An 18,517-nucleotide genomic window follows, 5' to 3' on the forward strand; every position below is an offset into this window, starting at 1 on the left:
GGTTTCTCTTGTTTGCTTCTGTAGTTCTATCATGTGGAAATGGGTTGCTTCAAGACAATAGTGGAAAAGGATAACCTTGTATGTTTGGTGGAATGTTTCAATAATATGTGCATCTCTATGCTAGTGTCTATGCAAACCAAGATGTCAACACAAAGGAAAGTGGTTGTATTTTGATATTTTCTTCCATTGCTCACTTGATCTTGAATCATACATCGATTTGACATGATAATGTGTCGTCGTCGATCTGTGTCGACATGCCCCTGTTTGTTTCTCGGTGGGATCGATCTTGCCCGTTTGCTTAATTTGAACCTTTACATCCTCCTTTGAAGTAGAAGAGGGATTGAACTTGTCTCTCAGAGGAGTGAAGGTGGGATCTTGTTAAGTATGTTATTACAAGCACATGTAATATATGATTGTAAGCACATGCCCCCTAAGTTCTACATTAGAGCTTATCCAAAAGAAACCAGAGGGAAGGGAGTGAAAGAGGGCCAAACACGTTGATAGAGAAGAAACATCAAATCATCTAATGATAATGATAAAGCATCTCTTATCTGATGTTCTATTCTTTCCAAATTCCAACCCATAAGGCAAATAGTTCTCTCCACTAAGGGAGTGGGCATTCAAATCTCATGTGATTTGCTGGCTTTCCCTGTATTAATTAGGTCTCCTTAGCCTGTCTCCACCAACTCTCCCAAAAGGTGGCTCTGCTTCCATGGCTTGTGGATCATGTCCCCTTTCTGCTTTTCTTTCTCCCTATTTCCTTTGTTCATTTCTCTCTCTCTCTCTCTCTCTCTCTCTCTCTCTCTCTCTCTCTCTCTCTCTCTCTCTCTCTCTTTCTTTGATTTTCTTTTTCTTTTTTCTACTGCTTATTGTATTGTTTGATTGGAATTCTGATAGAGGTGAACCAGCCTTCTCTGATAATTCTAATTCGAATTTAAACAAAAAATGGTTTTTTCTTAAATCTTCAATAGAAGTTTGTTACACTTCCACTTCAATGAAAAGGAGTAGGGCCTTGGGTGGTCCCTTTGGGATCTTTTAGAAGCAATGATAGCTTTAGAAATCATAAACAACTCTTCTTAGGAACCCATTAGAAGGAAGCCCATGTTCTATGTTCTACTTCTACAAGACATTGAAACTGAAAGTGAAATTCAAGGGGAGGCCATATCCTAACATGTTTTCTTTTTAGCCACAGATGTCCAAAAAGCTGGTTCTCAGTTTAGGTATTTCTTTGAAGAGATTGATGACACTATGTTAAACAAATGAAACCCTACTTTTCTCAATCAGTTTCTTTGATTGGTACTGCTTAAACTAGCATCATAAATTTGGTATCCTAACAGCAATCAGTTTTCCATGTTTGTTTTTGGAGACAAATAGTACGTCCTCCACTGAAATTAGGGTTTCTGCACCATCAACTGAGAATCACAGGGTGTCTCTTTAGTCTGTACTATTCTGCCTAATGTAATTGACCTTGACCCTCACTTAGTCACAGCCCATTAAAATGGAGGCAAATTCATTCTCTCTACAACTTGTTTTACCTGGAATGAAGAAGGAATTGAATAATTAGGGTTCCTGCACTATCCAATCCTTCTGGCTTCTAATGAGGCACACGTGGAAAATGCAAAAACAGGTGGCAAAACTGACCCAATGGGATGATCCTAGTCATTCAGCCCTGATCATTCATTCTTCCAAAGTTGGTTCATTGAATTATCACAATAATAGTAAATATAATATAATCTCTAAATATATAGAAAAATGATTCTAAATGCTTCCTACACATAGATTCATGGTTTTCAAAACTGGACTGGACCGGAAAACCGGGAACTGGTCCGATTCTGTTTTACCCCAGAACCATTATTTTGCCAAGAACTGTTGATCTGGTCAGTAAACCGTTGACCCGAGCAGTCAAACTGTTCGAACCATCAAACAGTTTAGCCGTTTTTTTTTATTTAATTTTTTTAACTTTTTTGGCAGAACTGACCATCCGTTCGGTTTGAACGGTCAAACCATTCAACCCGAGAACCAGACCCTTGACCAGTTAGTTGTCCGGTTTAATTTTAAAAACCTTGCATAGATTCACACCTATAGGAGATCAAGAAAATAACCCAATATCTATTTACCAGGATGAAAAAAAAAAACGAAAAAACGCATGTATAATTATGCAAATGAGTAGACCTAGATCATACTGATTTTATTGACTTTGACAAAATCAAACGGTTAAAATATATTCCATATAAATAATTTTTAACTTAGGACTGTAGGGCAGGTTCATAAATCATAAGTAGAACAAATGAAACATGGGTCCAAGCATCATTTCAAAACTCTCCTAGTAGAATATAAATCTACCCGGCCCATTTATGGATTAGATTCTTGATATTTAGGCTGTGTTTGGTTAATAGCCGCTGCTATAGGCACTTACGCACATTCAGGTGAAAAGCCGAATAAATGCTTATTCCAGAAAATAAGCCCGTTTTGAAGAAGTCAAAATTTTTGGCTCATTTTTATGCTCCATTTGAAAGAAATGCTTTTTCACCCAACAGGCCAACACTCATAAGCACTTATGTATACAATAATCACTCCCACTAAAAGTCCTTTAGAAGTTAGAACTCTTCCAAAACTTTCTGCTTCTCCCATATTTTCTATCAAGTCAAACACAGCCTTAGTACGAGCAGACCGATAGGAACCAGAAATATCGGTTCATGTCTTCTTCAAGAGTCAAGAGCCGATACGCACTTAAATTCGATAATAATAATTAATTGAAAAAAAAAAAGCTTCTAAAAGCAGAAAAGAAAACAAAAAACAAAAAAGGAAAAGGCAAACCTAAAAAGGCAAAAACGAAAAAGAGAAGCTAGAAAGTTGAAGAACAACTATTATCTTTCTCAGCCGTTCATACTGCGCCATGAGCCGCGCGAAGCACGCGCACGCGTGTCTGCTTCAACCCCTCGACCCTCGTCCACAGAGCCTCCCCCCTGCGTGGTCCCCTCCTTTTCCGCAAATCCCGATACGGCACGCCCGCTTCCGATCCGCTACATACCGGAGCGGTTGATGCCGCGATGAGTATCTCCCATCACGTCCCTACACGTGTCCCCCACCCAGATTCTAATTCTCTTCGACCATCACGTCACTTTCAAAGCTGCATTTCTTTCTGGGCCTGGAATACCAGTGGGCCCCGCTTGGGCTTACCCACTACCCAGCCAATAACATTCCATCACGTGGTCCAATGAGTCATTCATGTACGTAAAAAAAAGTAACTTCATATTTGCAATATTTACGAAACCTGCCACTGCATTATTAGTGGCAACAATAATTAATTAATTAATCCACTTTGTCATGGCCAGAAGCAATAAAAAGGCTTCTCGGAAAAGAAATTGAACGAATCATTAGCCTTTAAAGCCAACATAATTACAGGATTCCGTGTGGATCTGCCACCGCAATTGTGGTAAACATTCCATCCTCTGACCATTATACCCCTCTAGGATTTTTTGTTTGCTAATATTTTTTTAATTGATTAATTTAATTCTTTCTCATGTCGTTAACTCGTAACACTTGCTTGCCCATTAAGCTATGGTGGGCCCGGACCCAACTGGGACTTTTGTCACATGCAAATGTACAGTAACCTTCAGATTGGAATCCGATCGGAGCCACATCTTTTTACAATTGGGATCCCAATCTGACGGCTGAAAATTGTTCAGACTCGATTAAAAATTTGTCTCTATCATTTCCTTTTGGCTCTTGGGGCGATGGGTTTTGGTTCCAAATCTCAAATCTGGATGTGGGCTACCACCAATCAGAAGGGCGAAAACAATGGAAGTGTGGGCCCAGCTCAATGATACGTGAAAGCTGGGCCCATTGTGGAGATGGACCAGTTGGGCTGTTTATATGCCAATTTAAGAAACTCTTGTGCCAGAAAAATTTTGAGAAACTCCAAAATCAAGCGATTCAAGCCTTGAAATAACATTGAAATTGATGTCGTTTTCAGCAGGTCTGACACTTCTAAAGATGCCATTGGTCTCTGAGGAGGAGAAAAATTAATAAAAAAAAGGAAAATCAAGCTTTTGAAGGCTTATTATTACCAATTTTGTATTTATCTAACGAGATCAATAAGAATTCCCTCAAAAGTCTCTGTAAATTTGCTCTTTTTATGAACATTTTGAGAGTATTTTAATGTCAAATTAGAAGAAAAAAGAGAAGACAGAGGAGAGAGATAGAGTCTAGTTTTATTCTGTATTTTCTTTTTCCGTTTCTGTTATGTTTTCTGGGTAAAGACCTCTTGTTCACCTCTCTCTCTCTCTCTCTCTCTCTCTCTCTCTCTCTCTTCCTGGTCTTTCCGTCCGTATCGAGCTCTGTTGTGACTTGTGAGTTGTGTGAGACTGAGTTGTGACTTTAATCGTTTTTATCTGTTAAGAGTTAAGACATTCCTTTGCGTCAATCTTTTCTATCACTCCTTGACTACCCGTCTGATTAGACTCTCTGTTTTGAGTTTAGTCTCTCTTGTTGTCTCTGCTCTGGGTTTCTTTTAGTTTGGTTTTTGGGTTCGGTGGAATCGAGTGAGGAGAGCGGGTTTTGGGTTTCGTCAGCGTTGAATCCTGAAGATTGCAACTATTCCATCCTTGGTCTTGTTTCTCTGCTCTCCTTTGGTTCTGGAGAATAGTTGTTGCTAAAAAATGACAGTTGAGGAAAGGCTGGGGACTATCGGGGACGATGAGCCGAGGGATCAGTTTCCGGTGGGCATGCGCGTTCTTGCCGTCGACGACGATCCGACTTGCCTGAGGTTGTTGGATACTCTGCTACGTCGATGCCAGTATAATGGTCCGACTCATAAAACTTCCATCCTGTTCATTTTGTTTGCGAATTTTAGGATTTGGGTTGTTTAGATTTTGATGACTTTAATCAGTTTATGTCTATTGATTGCGTTTTTCAGATTAAAAGTTAAATTTCGTAATCGAGTTCTTATTTCACCGGTTCTTAGTTCAGGAGTTTTTATTACCAAAAAAAAAAAGTTCAGGAGTTTTCATTCTTATTTTTCTATGGATTTTTTTTTTTTTTTGTGAATACAGTGCTGTACTTCTGGGTTTCTATTTCTTTTCATTGTTGGGCTTCTCTTGCTATAATCTCTTTTTTATGCGTTTTTTTTCTTTCTTCTGTATATTATAGAAGTTCCATAAATTGGTTTTCAAGTTTTTCTCATTATCAAATGAGGCTTTATTTTTAGGTTCTTAGTAGATTAATATCGGGTTTCTTTTTTGTTTTTGAATTCTGGTTATCCTTCTTCTGTCAGCTCAGATCAGGTTTTGATTTCGTGTTACGTTGGATTTGATCTTCTTTGGTCATAGCAGTTGCTTGCTTCTCTGTACTTTTGCTAAAAGTGGGTCCTTTTCAATTTGCTTTTATGATTTTTGCAGTTACAACGACCAGTCAGGCAATCACGGCACTAAAGCTGCTGAGAGAGAACAAGAACAAATTCGACCTGGTTATCAGTGATGTCCATATGCCGGACATGGATGGTTTTAAGCTTCTCGAGCTTGTGGGTCTCGAGATGGACCTACCCGTCATCAGTAAGCCAGGAACCCTGTCTCAGGATTTTGATATGATATGGAATAATATTTTCTTTGTCCCTTTTTTTTTCTTGTCTGTGTACGTCTGGCTGTTTGCTGAAGGCGTTAAATTCATAATTAAAAAAAATTATACAGTTTACATAACACCCATGCAAAACAAAAATCTGTTTGTATTTCATGAACCATAACTGAAATATCAAATGTAGACGTTAGAAATGAATTTGAATTTTGTTGCAATGTGATTATCCTTTGATCCTCTGCCTCTTTGAAGGATAATTCATAGGAAAAAATTAAAATGTACTTTATTGTGTCAAATTATAAAAGAACTTGATCAATATGTAGTGTTTCTGTAAAAACTATAGGATTGGAGGGAGTAGTTATTTGTCAGGGTGTTGACATCGAGTTTTGATCTTTAAATGGTCTTAGTGCTGTCGGCAAATAGCAATACCAATGTCGTGATGAAAGGAATTACCCATGGTGCTTGTGACTATTTGTTGAAACCGGTTCGACTTGAGGAGCTCAAGAATATCTGGCAACATGTAGTCAGGAGAAAGAAGTTTGATTCTAAGGGCCAAAGTAATTACAACAATCAAGAGAAGTCTCATAATGGAGCTGGTGAAGGAGGACAAGGGCCCAATTCAACAGGAAACACCGATCGAAATGGAAAACTCAATAGGAAAAGGAAGGACCAGAATGAAGATGAGGATGAGGAAACTGAGGAGAATGGGCATGAGAATGAAGACCCATCAACCCAGAAGAAGCCCCGGGTTGTTTGGTCTGTGGAACTGCACCGCAAATTCGTTGCAGCTGTTAATCAATTGGGCATTGACAGTATGTCCTTTCCTGTCACCTGTAATGCTTTCTAGCTTATATATGGAATCACTCATTCCTTAATACCATCTTATTTCTTTTATTTTGTTGGGATTTTATTTTTCTGCTGCAGAGGCTGTACCAAAGAGGATTTTAGACCTGATGAATGTAGAAAGGCTTACTAGAGAAAATGTGGCAAGCCACCTTCAGGTACTCTATCCTTACTTACATTTATATTATGGCTTTTGTTTTTCCCTTTTTCTACAGAACTTCATTAGCCACTTTGTGGTTGCAGAAGTATAGACTTTACCTGAAAAGGATCAGTTGTGTAGCAAGCCAGCAAGCTAATATGGTTGCTGCTTTAGCGGTCAAAGATCCATCCTATTTGCGGATGGGTTCACTGGATGGACTTGGAGACTTTCATGCCTTGACTGGATCAGCACAGCTTCCCAGTGCTTCCCTCATGCCCTTTCCATCAGGTGGGATGCTTAATAGATTGAACACCCCTGCTGGATTGGGCTTGCGTGGGCTTGCTTCTTCTGGATTGATTCAACTAGGTCGCTCTCAGAACATCAGCAACTCCATCAATGATCTTGGAAAGTTCCAGCAGGTTACCTTATCTGGAAACCAAAGTGCAAACTTACTCCATGGGATGCCAACATCTTTGGACCTTGATCAACTGCAGCAGAGCAAGGGCATCTCCGGCATTGGAGAGTTCGGTTCGGTCAGTGATCCAAAAATTTTTCCAGTTGGTAATGGCTTTTCAGACACTGGCGTGACCATTGGTAGCTCAAGCAGCTCTTTTCTCAGTGTCCAAAATAACCCTTTGGTGTTACAAGGACACCAGCAACAGACACAAAATAGAGGAGGGTTGGCAAATCAATCCTCCATTCAAGTGGCTCCACTGAATGCAGACCCTTTTGATGTTGGTACTAATGTTTCTTCTCACTTGGTTGATCCAGGTAGATGTAATGATAATTGGCAAAGTGCTGCCCCATTAACTGGATTTTCAGCAAGCCCTTTGCCATCAAGTAACCCTTTTAATCATGGTGACTTATCTGCTAGTAATTTGAGAGACAATATTTCTTCAACTAGCTCACATGTTGGGAACAACCCACTTGATATTTCTGCCACCAGTGTAGTACCTACACCATTGCAGGATTCAAGAAGAAATGTACAATGCCAATCTAGTGGCCCATCTGGTAACTGTGCCCAACATGACAACACAAAATTCTCAAATTTTGGAGGTTTCAATAATAGTATAAGCGAGAGTATGACATATGCCCCAAAGCAAAGATGGGAAGACCATAAACAGGATTACACCGACAGATCAAATCTTATTTTCAGTTCCTTAAACTCTTCATTGCCTAGCCATGGTGTTGTAAATCCCTTAAACCAAAGTTTGGGCCAAAATAGTGCAGTCTGCAGTACAGACATGGATGTCATTCTGGTTGGCCAATCAAATACTGCTGCTCCATTTCTCATGCAGAATAATGATGTTGGAAAGTCAGCTATGGATGCAACTATGAAGCTGAACTCACTGGAGCAATCTAGGTCCCAGGACGGGTTTGTTTCTAATAATTGTGGCTCTTTGGAAGATTTAATGAGTGCAATGATTAAACGGGTAAAATTCAATAGATTTCTTTGTAATTACCTTTTCTTATATTGCGTATTTGCATTTAGTTGTAAATGATCCTTGTAGATTACTCTGTACTGGGAAGTTTTGCAAATCTACTTGGTGTGACTTAATATATGCATGCTGACAATGTTCTTAGTAGGAAGTTTTTCTATTAGTTGTATAATACCATTCTATTATCTTATCTCATTATCCCACATAAAGACCAACTTTAGTCCCTTTTTCCTTTTTGATCAGTAACTGAAAAATATTATTGATAGTATGAAGAATACAGAATGGTATATTATATTTATGATATTTTATTTATAAAAAAATTGTATTTGATATTTGCTATTTTATGCTTGATGAGTGTGCATGGCAAGAAGTGCTAGAACTGAGGTTTGAAAATTTACACAATACTTTTATTAATATAGTGTTATTTAAAATTTTTAAAGCTGCTATATTGGTTGTTTAAACTCACTAGGTTCTTTAATTAGTTAAAGATAACTAGATAACTTGCATATGCAACCAGATAAATAGATGTAGATATAAACTGATACTTATATTATTTATCAAAAAAAAAAGAGGAATGAACTGATACTTGTATTCAATCAAATCCTGAATAAATAAAAGATTTTATTTGAACTTTTACACTTTTGTTACTCCCAGAGAAAAGAAATCGTACCCAAAACAGGGAAAACTAATGATGCTGTGTATAACTGCCTAGCCTTTTACGATATGTGCCATTGGTTGAGGGTCCAAATTCCACATTGTGCATACTGCACATCCCTCTCCCCTCCCCCTTCCAGCTGTTTGCATTGTATTTAAGTATTTTAATCTTCTTGGTCGTTGTATTTTATCTCATGATTTGAAGAACATCTAGAACTGCTGCTTCAGTTTGATTGGTAATAGCAGTTAAACAAGACCTTTGAAGGCATCTCTATTTCATCCACCTATCCTTGAGTATATTCACAATATTGTCATAGTCTCTCCCTCATGAGGGTTGAATCGGGATAAAGGAAATGGTTGCTCTAATGCACCTCTTTGCCACGTTGCTTGAATAATTAATAAAAGGCCACTGTTTAAGAAATGCAATGAAGAGGCTCATTATCTTAATTTATTTAAAATTATTGCTATATATTTAAGTGAACAGTTATGTAAGGGACAAGGTATTGTACATTTCTTTTTAAGAAAGGGTGATCAAATATCAAGGATTCCCTGATTGATTCAGGTAGGGATCTTCCCTGCATGACTTGTCATAGTTCTACACATGGAGGGATAATGTGACCAAAGAGAAAGTAGGGGAAATCGTCCTTGTTTCTAACTATGTATTTAGTGAAATCTAACAAAAAATAAATAAATAAATGTTTGATTAGTGAAAATTACATTCATGTATTCTGTATATTTTGGAACTCTTAAATTGTTACTTAACATTTCTAGCCTTGTCTTTACCCCCTCTCTATGTTCATCAATCAAAATTGTCTTCTGTAAAGAAGATTCACCATAGACATCATCTTTTATATACCTAGTTAACTTGTTAATAATACACAAGAAAGATGTAAATTCAATGCTGATTGCTTATTTAGGCCTATTGTAACAGTCATCTCTCTGCCAATTGTTCATATGCCAGGAAGTGCTCCCTTATACATTTCCTTAATGCTTTTATCACATCCAGTGAAACTTTTGCCTTAAGACCCACCAAATCAACTTATTGAGAACTCTATTGTGAATGCTATACCATATTCCGTTTCTTTGCGAACAAAGTAATGTGAAAATCGCTTCTTCTTAAATTTCTTGATTAATTTCCTAATAAATAACCTCATGGTTGACTTCTCTGTCATAAACCCAAGTAGTACAGATGTGTATATGGCTTTTATTTATTAATTTCAATAAATTTATATGCCTTGTACCTGAAAGTTTTCTTTAATTCGTATTTCTCTTCTGTGAATTTGAGGGGGATTTGTGATGACTTTTGTACATGCTGATTTCCTTGTTTCTACCTGCAAGTATTTCATACTAGGTTACTGTCAGTCTTAGAATAATTTAGAATCTTTAGCTAATTGACCTTAAAAAACTTTCGGTATAGATATCACAAAAGTGTGGTCTACTTTGAACACATATATCCATGTTAAATGCAATTCCAATACTACAGGAAAACTTTCAATATCCCTTCTTGGTTGTCTAGTTGTATAAGCATTGTTTCGCTTTGATTTCTGAGGAACCCATGTTCTACTTGATGTCAATTTTTCTATTTTGAACCTAGTACATATCTACCATAACTTTTCATTGATGATGATACTGATCTTATGCATGCAGGAAAGAGACGAGGTTACACTAATGGATGGAGACATTGGCTATGATGTTTATCCACTTGGAACATGTATGTGAAACTTTGGTAGCTACCACGGCGTAAAGAGAAAAGGATTGCAACAAGTAAATGACTCCTTGAGGAGTTTGTATCATCATGTATTTCTTCTGCTTTTGTCTATTATTTATCTCTGTATGTCATCAAATTCTATTCCCAGGTTCCAATTGTTATTTACTTGTTCATTTCCTTTTCCTCATTTTTTTTTTCAATATTCTTTATTCTCTTTCCTGACGGAATGAATGGAGCAAGAGATGGAGAGAGACCCTTAACCTTAGGGTTCTGGTGGTTTCCATTATTCTCCATTATTTAGAAACGTTGACAATTGATATCATGTTGCATCATTTGGCAACCAACATCTTTTACATTTAGGTTTTAGCATCAACGGATGGTTTATTGCTTGAAGTGGTGATGGTTTACCGCTGGTGTTTGGAATCAAGAGACAAGATAGAAACCAGCATTAATGCTAGAGTAAACTTCAAAGGTAATGCATGTTAGCAACAGAAGAACCGCAGACTGGTTGCTCCATTTATTACAGTTTGGTGAGAAAGAAGTGAGAGAAGGCTTGGAGGTGTTGGGGAAGCAAACCAATCCTCACATCAATGGCCCTGGTTTCGGTTGGGTTCTGCATGAAGTAAGCGACCTGCGCAAATGGAGGGACTAAAGGGGACGCATAGGCCGCTTCTCCATGCCCAAAATCCACCTTGTGGAACGGCATCCTCGTCCAATCAGAGACTATAGTTAGCTCCTTCAGTGGGGGAAGGGTAGCTTGTGGCCCTTCCAATGCCTCAAGATAAGTTTTCACATAATCATCAGTCACAGATCTCTTGGCTTCCTTTATCTTTTCAACAATGGCGGCATGACTTTCTTCCTCAAGTTCTCCTGCACTGCAACTTACAGAAGCTAGCACATAAGCATTCCCACTGAACCTCCGAGTCAATGGTGGCACCGTCCTGTTCCTTGTGTCCACGGCAAATTGCAGGCAAACCATCTTCTCCTTTGTCAGTCCCAAAGCTTTTGTCCTTGCCTGAGATAAGAAAAATGCTTCAAATGTAAGTAAATATAATGCATGAAATCACAGAAGATCGCATCTCATTTGGATAATTTGCCATGATTTGTTTACGTGTCTGGGTAAAGAGATAGTTATGGGCCCCAAGGCCCAACCGCACCTCCAATCATACAATGGGTTTGACTTTATTGGGGTTTCTGCATCAAAACAAAAGCTGGATGTTTCTCTGGGGACTGATTGCTGATTTGGGCGCATCTGGATTTTTGATAAACTAGGCAAATCCCTAGTGAAAAGACAAAAAAAGCCACCTTTTGGCAAGAAGAAAAGTCAAAATATTGGGAGTGTTTATGTCAATTAAAGCAGTAGGGATGGTGTAAAACCCTTGATAAATAAAATGGCTTCTGCGGCTTGTGTCCAACTCCCTGACTTGTTTGGATGATTTCACATAAATCTAAATTGGAATCCACCGAACAGATGAATTCACGCAATTGGTCTTAGGTGGCAGGGGTACAGCACTCCATTAGTTACATCGAGTCGATTCAGTGATTTCTATTCAGTCAATTAAGTGTTAATATGGCGTGTCTTTCTGCATGATCTTTCAGCTGTTTACGAGTCAGAAAGACTGATTTTCAGTCTATTCCCGTTTGACTTGCAGAAGATTTGGCTGTTAAAAGATGGAGCGTCGAAAAGCTTTTCACATCTTTTACATTTTATTCTTACGCAGAAAGACACAAAAAGACGTGCTTCAGGTTGTTCAGATCTTCATACAAAAACTCAATACGTCTTTTGCATGTCAAAACTATTAGAAGATCTTTCTAAATAGACACACCAAACGAACCGTAAATGATTTGAATCAATGTCTACTTGCGAGGTGCGACTCGTATGTATCAACTCGGCATAAAAGGAAAAGAAAATTACAAACAAGATAAAAAATCTGTAACGACCAGTCTTAAGATCCTAAGAGTTGAACCATGCTACGAGAAATCGACTTGAATCTACAAACCAAACAAATATTATAACATTTCAGAAGTTCCTACATGATTTGATCAATACCACTAGAGCTGATACACATCCAGAGGTAGTAGTCATGCTGACGCACTCCATTCAGAGAAAAGTTCCGTCATTTGTTTACCTTTTTTTCATCTGAAGAGTTCATCCAAATTTTCCTCTACTTTTTGATATTGAGTTTCAGGAATTCAGTCGAATCCCTATAGTAAATTGTACTAGCAAACTCCATTTTTGAAGGATACATCATTTCAAACCTCGGAAATAGTTCATCATGCAATCATACTGAAACTGTTAACAATTGTTGAGAGATGCTGAAGTTTTGCATCCCTATATCAGATCATGATTACTGTCAAACTGTAAACAAAACCAGAATATAAATATTTTTCCTTTGATGATTAAGTCATTAAACCCTATATATAACAAGTTGGGGAATCCTCTTGGAACAAAGCAATGGAGTCTCCAACAGGATTTCCACTGAAGCATAGCCTAGGGTGGTCTTATCAGAGTCTTCCCAAACACCACTCAGTGAAACTGTGCAAGGCTCCATTTGTTAACCGTAACAGTATTTTTTCTAGAGGTTTGCCACCATTCAACAATTAATATATCAAACTATGTCTGCCAATCCTAACTTACCAAGTATTCCTCATGTATATAATACATAATATACATGAAGGTCTGTTGAACCTTAATGGGTGCATAAAAAAGTTCAGAATTTTACCTTCCACAGATGGGCTGCCACCACCTCAAAGGATGAACATGCACCAGTCCCATTCTTTGAGCAGGAGATTTTACTCTTCAAGCTCTCGATCATTGCACTGCTTACTCGAAATGTCTTCTGAACATAATTCTCCCAGTGAGTAGTGCACCCTACTTCAGAGAACCTGCACCCTCCAAGCTTTTCTTCATGGTCTAGACTCGGGTCAGTAACTGCCTGCTTTATCAACTGGAGTAGATGTTCAATGGCTGCAACCCTTGTCACCAGACTGTAGTTATTACAAAATTTAGTAATTTGGTGTTGTGTTGGGCTGCGACCAACCAGCAATCTGCCTCTGTCATGGATAGGTTCATGAAGCTCTAAACCTCCATTTGATCTCTTAGCAGCCTTAGAAGCCCATGCACTGAGGAAATTGAAGGTTGATGGTCCGTCAAACAAAGAGTGGCTCGTCCCAACACCCACTGCATACCCTCCACATCCAAATTTTGTCACCTACATGACAAAGAAAAGAGAAAGATTAGCTGAGACTGTTGATCAGTTCTTAATTGGTTAACCCCGACTAATCTAATTTCCTTTCTCTACTAACAACCTTTCAAATTCGAAAGAATTGCAATTGAGCTGTAACTTTCAGTTCATGTTCTCACCTGAGCAACAACCAGAGGCATCTCAGAGAAGCTGCCATTGAAAACAGGCTTGAACACCAGATTCTCGTAGAAGCTACCGTACTCTGAGAGATCTCCAAGCTCTGAGATCTTCACTTGTGTGACTGCCTCAACCAGAATTGCACCTGCATTGTTGCACAAGAGATCTAGTTTTTCATTAGTCTGGTTCAAGGTCAGCCTCCCTGCAGCTGGGTACCAAACTGACAAAGTCTCCTCCAGACCCAATTTCAGGCCACTGAAGAGCGACCCAACTGACATGTTTTGGTTAGCATGACATGGGTTGTAAAAGAAGACCAAGTACATGAGTGTTGGGCACTGCCTGTCAAGATTGGAAAGACTGAATAGTTCTAGAGGTTGCAGAGATTTGGGGTGGACGGATACTGTCTTTGTTATGGAGACTTTCTGACAATTCTGCTTTTGGGTGGCCATGGGTTCTAACTCTCTTGATCACCTCTCTGCTCTCTCGGCCTGGTCTTCCTCGACAGAGAAGGATTATTGCAATATATAAAGAGAGAGCTTAGATTCCTAGGAAGTGACGTGTGTCTCCTGAATTTCTTTATGACATGATCAAGAATGATTTGTTTTTGCTTCTTTTATATCAATATGTCTAGTGCCTTGCATGGTACTGTTTGTACTCGTGATAAGAAAATGAAAAAAAATAAACAAAAATAAAGCTCCAATTGCTCTTCACCGACTAGATTATCTGTCTCCCACTGAATGGAAGGGGGTTGACCAACTAGTCCAGGACTGTAGCCTGTAGGGCCTAGTGTGGGTCCCATTTGGCCATCCAACAACTGATAAACATGATCATTAACTAAAACCCAACTTTCGTCATCTGTTCATACAATGGTCCAAATCTGGTTGATTTTCTTTATTGTAATAATATTGCTGCTGCTGCAGCTGTTGTGGGGATTGTTGTTGTCTGAGTGTGAATCCAGAAAGTATCAATAAAAATTTGGGGTGGCAAGTGGCAACGAGTTGGGCAGGTGATGATCACAGCCGGGTCAAATTGAGAAACCCAACCCGGGCTCAATTCAATGGTCAGTGACTCGATGGTCGATCATCTGGGATGGGGAAACAAAACCCAGATAACCATATCCGGATTGGAACTGACCCAATTGAAATTCGGGTCAGAACATGCCAGCAAAGAACCAGAAGGCTACTCAGATCTTGGTTACTCGCTGCTTGTATGGTTCAGGTGTTCAAAGGTGAGAGCTTTAGAAGAAAATAAGCACACAGACACACATTACAAAAGTCATTGAGAAAGAAGTTCGATTTTTTTTTGTTTCTTTAAGAGAAAAGTAAGGTTAGTGGTGATTGAAGCATCAAGGACGGATGGAGGGTTGGAGTTTTGTTGGAATAACAGGTTGTCATGTCTCATTGTCCTCCCACTGTAAATAGAGAGAGAGATATAGAGAGAGAGAGAGAGAGAGAGAATTTGGACATTGGTTTAGTGAAGGGAGAGAGGCTGAGAGGTGGGGTTGGGTATTGTTGGTTTGTAGGAGAGCATGCGTGCAACTAAAGCCCAACTCTTGTCTTACTGTCTCCTCTTTCCCAGCAATAGGCCCTTTCCCAGAGATTTCAAACACACTTTTTCCATTTCTTTAATCTTTCTTCTTCTTCATTTTCTTCCCCCCTCTCCCATCCACCCTTTTCAGCTTTTCCCCAACATAATTCATATAAATCAAATCTTTCTCTGACAATGCTTAGCTCCTATATGCTATAGTGTGTGTTAAACAACTCTACAGGAATGTATTCTTCTTCATGTCTTCTAGTTAAAAGCTTTCTTGTAATCACAGAATATCAAGACCTGCATGCTTTGCACATTTAGTTTGCATGGATGGACTGCATGCATATATGCTGTATCATGCCTCCATGCAGCATGTGATGTACATATACCTGGGTATGCATGATGCATGCATGCATGCTCATGGCTGCATGTATGAACATATCATACAAATATATGTTTCCAAGAAGAATGAATCAGGGAATCAAAATGTGCTTGTGGACCTGCGGTTTGTTCCTTTTTCTTCACAGGAAAACAAAAGAAAAGATATAAAAAGTGTTCAAACTGGAAACTTGTGCCTAACAAACAGAGTTAAAAGACTTTTAATGAAGAAAAACAAATAGAAGTTTACTGAACTCCATCGAATCTTTAATGATAAGACAGGAGGTCATTACAAGTAACACAAAAAGAAGTGACTTCTGGCTAGAAACCAGGTGTCTGGTTTTGCTGTGATGATTAAGTTCATGATTTGACTAACTTTGGATCACTATCATTTATTAATAACTTAAAATTCATTTCTTAGTGTTTTGGCCTCATTTCGTGTGCTCTCAGTACTGTAATTAGTACTAATTACTCGTTAATTTGTAAGCTATATTATAGACTGGACCAACTTTGTAATAGATCAGATCGACCCTCTAACCCATCAGATCAGACCAACTCAAGTCAGGGACTCAGGCCGAGTTTGAGAGTGTTTGAAAATAGATGTTTATTTGAATAAGTATTTATGAAATACATTTATTTAAAAGAAAGATGCCCAAATATTTGAGCTTACTTTTAGTGCTTATTGGGTTTCTGGCCTGTCTTACCCAACAGGTCATTTTGACAATACTTATATTACCCCCTGTTTGAAATAAGTATTTTTTTTCATCAAACGGCTTATAATCACTTATTAGAATAGGCATTTATTTTTAAATACTTATTTTTCAAATAAACACTCCTAAACTCTACTTATTAGTGTCTATGCAAATTTGACATTGGGTTTAATTTCCTTGAGTCGGGTCTGTTCTGGGTCAAGACAACAGAACCAGTCCTGTTAACCCGAAAAGAAAACGGTTTTTAAGTCATTGACCCAGAATTGATATTATTATTTTGCCTGCTATATGGATAACAAATCTATTACTTCTCACGCTCACCATTCTCAAAATTTCCTATGAATCTTCAAAAATATGGCATGTTTAGATATTTCATATAAATATTTTACAGATGAACTAAAAATATATTGTTGGGAGGGTTCTATGTACCATATGCTAATATTCACAATCTAGTTCGGATCTTAATTGGATCATAACAAAAGGAAACCGTCTAGTGCTCTTATTATAATCCGAATGCAAAATGTAAGACCCAAAACTGGTCCTATTAAAGTATTAATAGGGTTGATCATTTCTGGTCTGTTGGTTGATCCAAACCATTGACAGCCCTGTTAAAATAACTTGGGCATGGTAGTCGAACATTTTTCTTGATAAAAACAACAAGAATAAATTATATATGTTCCAACTTGCAAAATTTTATAAATCAAGCATTACTTTTTATATTATAATTGGGAGGTTTTAAAACATCCCAAATAAATTAATTAATAAATAGACAGATATACCACGAAAGAACTTTCTTTATAGAATAATGCTTCATCCTTTGTTTACTCCTCCCAAGACCCTACCTGGGACTAACATTGAATAATGTTTTTTTTTTTTTTTTTTTTTTTCTATGGGTTACTAGGAATGCCATCTTAACCTACAATATAGAAGATGCTTGGAAGATGGCTTGTGATGGAAACCAGTATTGCATTTAAGGCTCAGTTTGGAAGGAATATAAATACAAATATGTAGAGTGCAAAATCTTGTATTTTGTATAATTTTGTATGTATATTTGTACTGTACATATTTGTACTTGTACTCGTTCCAAACTCAACCTAAGGCTGTGTTTGGTTAAAGTGCAATTTTATTTGCATTAATACAAATACATGGAAGAGTAAATGAAAAAAATGCAAATTCTTATTTAATTTTGTTTTGGGTTTTACTTTATTCTGCTTCATGTCTTAATTTACTTCATTTGTACTGCAATCCAACAAAATAAATTAAAATTTAAAACAAAAATGAATCATAATATACACTCAAATCACTTGCACTGCCATAGTTTTGCATCGGTAGCATCAGTACAAATTTATTTGCATTGCAACCAAACACAGCCTAAGGATTTTTGGTGCCGGGCTATTCCACTCTAGTGGTCAAAAAGGAGAAAAAGAAAACCTTTAATTGATTCTTATAATATTGTGGTTTCAATTTACCCCATTTTTTCTTTTGAGTAGACTGTTCTATTTTCACAAAACTAACTAAATCAATAACATAGGTCACTGTCTTTCTTAATTATATACATTTTTTTCCTACTTTGTTTTTCTTTGTAAGTGTTCTTGTGTGAGGATGGGAGCAGGTTGTTGTGGTTTTTATTCACAGACTTCAATCTGTTTAACATCTAAGCCCCCACCTTGAATCCAACCCAATGTGTCTATTTCCCATGTGGCCACTTGTTGAATCGTTGAATCATGTGCTGTAACTAAGCATAAAGCAGGCTAGAATAATTCTAAGTTGTCAAAGATTCATTTTAGAGAAAGAAACTCAAAACGCAATTTGAAACGTTCTTCTAGGATAAATCATCATCGCAATTGTAGTATTTCTTTGTCAAATAATCAGGAATAATAATTCCCAAATATGGAATTCTCTTTCTTTCTTTTCTGTTCTTCCCTCGTCTTTTTATGCCAACTCTTTTCATACGAAGAATCAGAATCATGCTCTTTCTTTGTCTCGTACAAATTTGATTAACTATTGGGCTAATGGGAAACCTTTCACACGTCTGAGAAGAATTTTTATGGAACAGGAGTAATAGATCTTGTGTTTAGCTTGCAGAACAGAAAACTAGAAATGGTTGGCACTCCCTACCTTAGCAACATCTATTACCATGCAAGAGCTTGATCTAACACTCCTGACCTTAACCAAATAAAGAA

At 37.8% G+C, this 18,517-nt stretch overlaps 2 protein-coding genes across 2 annotated transcripts; one reads left to right on the forward strand and one right to left on the reverse strand.

The window, feature by feature from the left end:
• The first annotated feature begins 3,913 nt into the window (after positions 1-3,913).
• On the forward strand, positions 3,914-10,541 carry LOC148843246 (two-component response regulator ORR24-like). The gene is made up of 6 exons (XM_088959915.1): positions 3,914-4,806; positions 5,400-5,552; positions 5,979-6,383; positions 6,496-6,572; positions 6,658-7,986; positions 10,294-10,541. Exons 1-6 carry the CDS (start codon positions 4,662-4,664, stop codon positions 10,363-10,365), a joined length of 2,181 nt encoding a protein of 726 aa, XP_088816041.1. The 5' UTR covers positions 3,914-4,661; the 3' UTR covers positions 10,366-10,541.
• Positions 10,542-10,814: 273 nt separating this feature from the next.
• Positions 10,815-14,214, reverse strand: LOC148843247 (HXXXD-type acyl-transferase family protein). The gene is made up of 3 exons (XM_088959916.1): positions 13,719-14,214; positions 13,078-13,566; positions 10,815-11,369 (listed from the first exon to the last, which is right to left on the reverse strand). Exons 1-3 carry the CDS (start codon positions 14,163-14,165, stop codon positions 10,875-10,877), a joined length of 1,431 nt encoding a protein of 476 aa, XP_088816042.1. The 5' UTR covers positions 14,166-14,214; the 3' UTR covers positions 10,815-10,874.
• Positions 14,215-18,517: the final 4,303 nt, after the last annotated feature.

The sequence above is a fragment of the Nelumbo lutea genome, chromosome 8 (assembly GCF_056320005.1).
Source record: "Nelumbo lutea isolate HS-2025 chromosome 8, American lotus-T2T, whole genome shotgun sequence".
Classification (NCBI taxonomy): Eukaryota; Viridiplantae; Streptophyta; class Magnoliopsida; order Proteales; family Nelumbonaceae; genus Nelumbo; species Nelumbo lutea.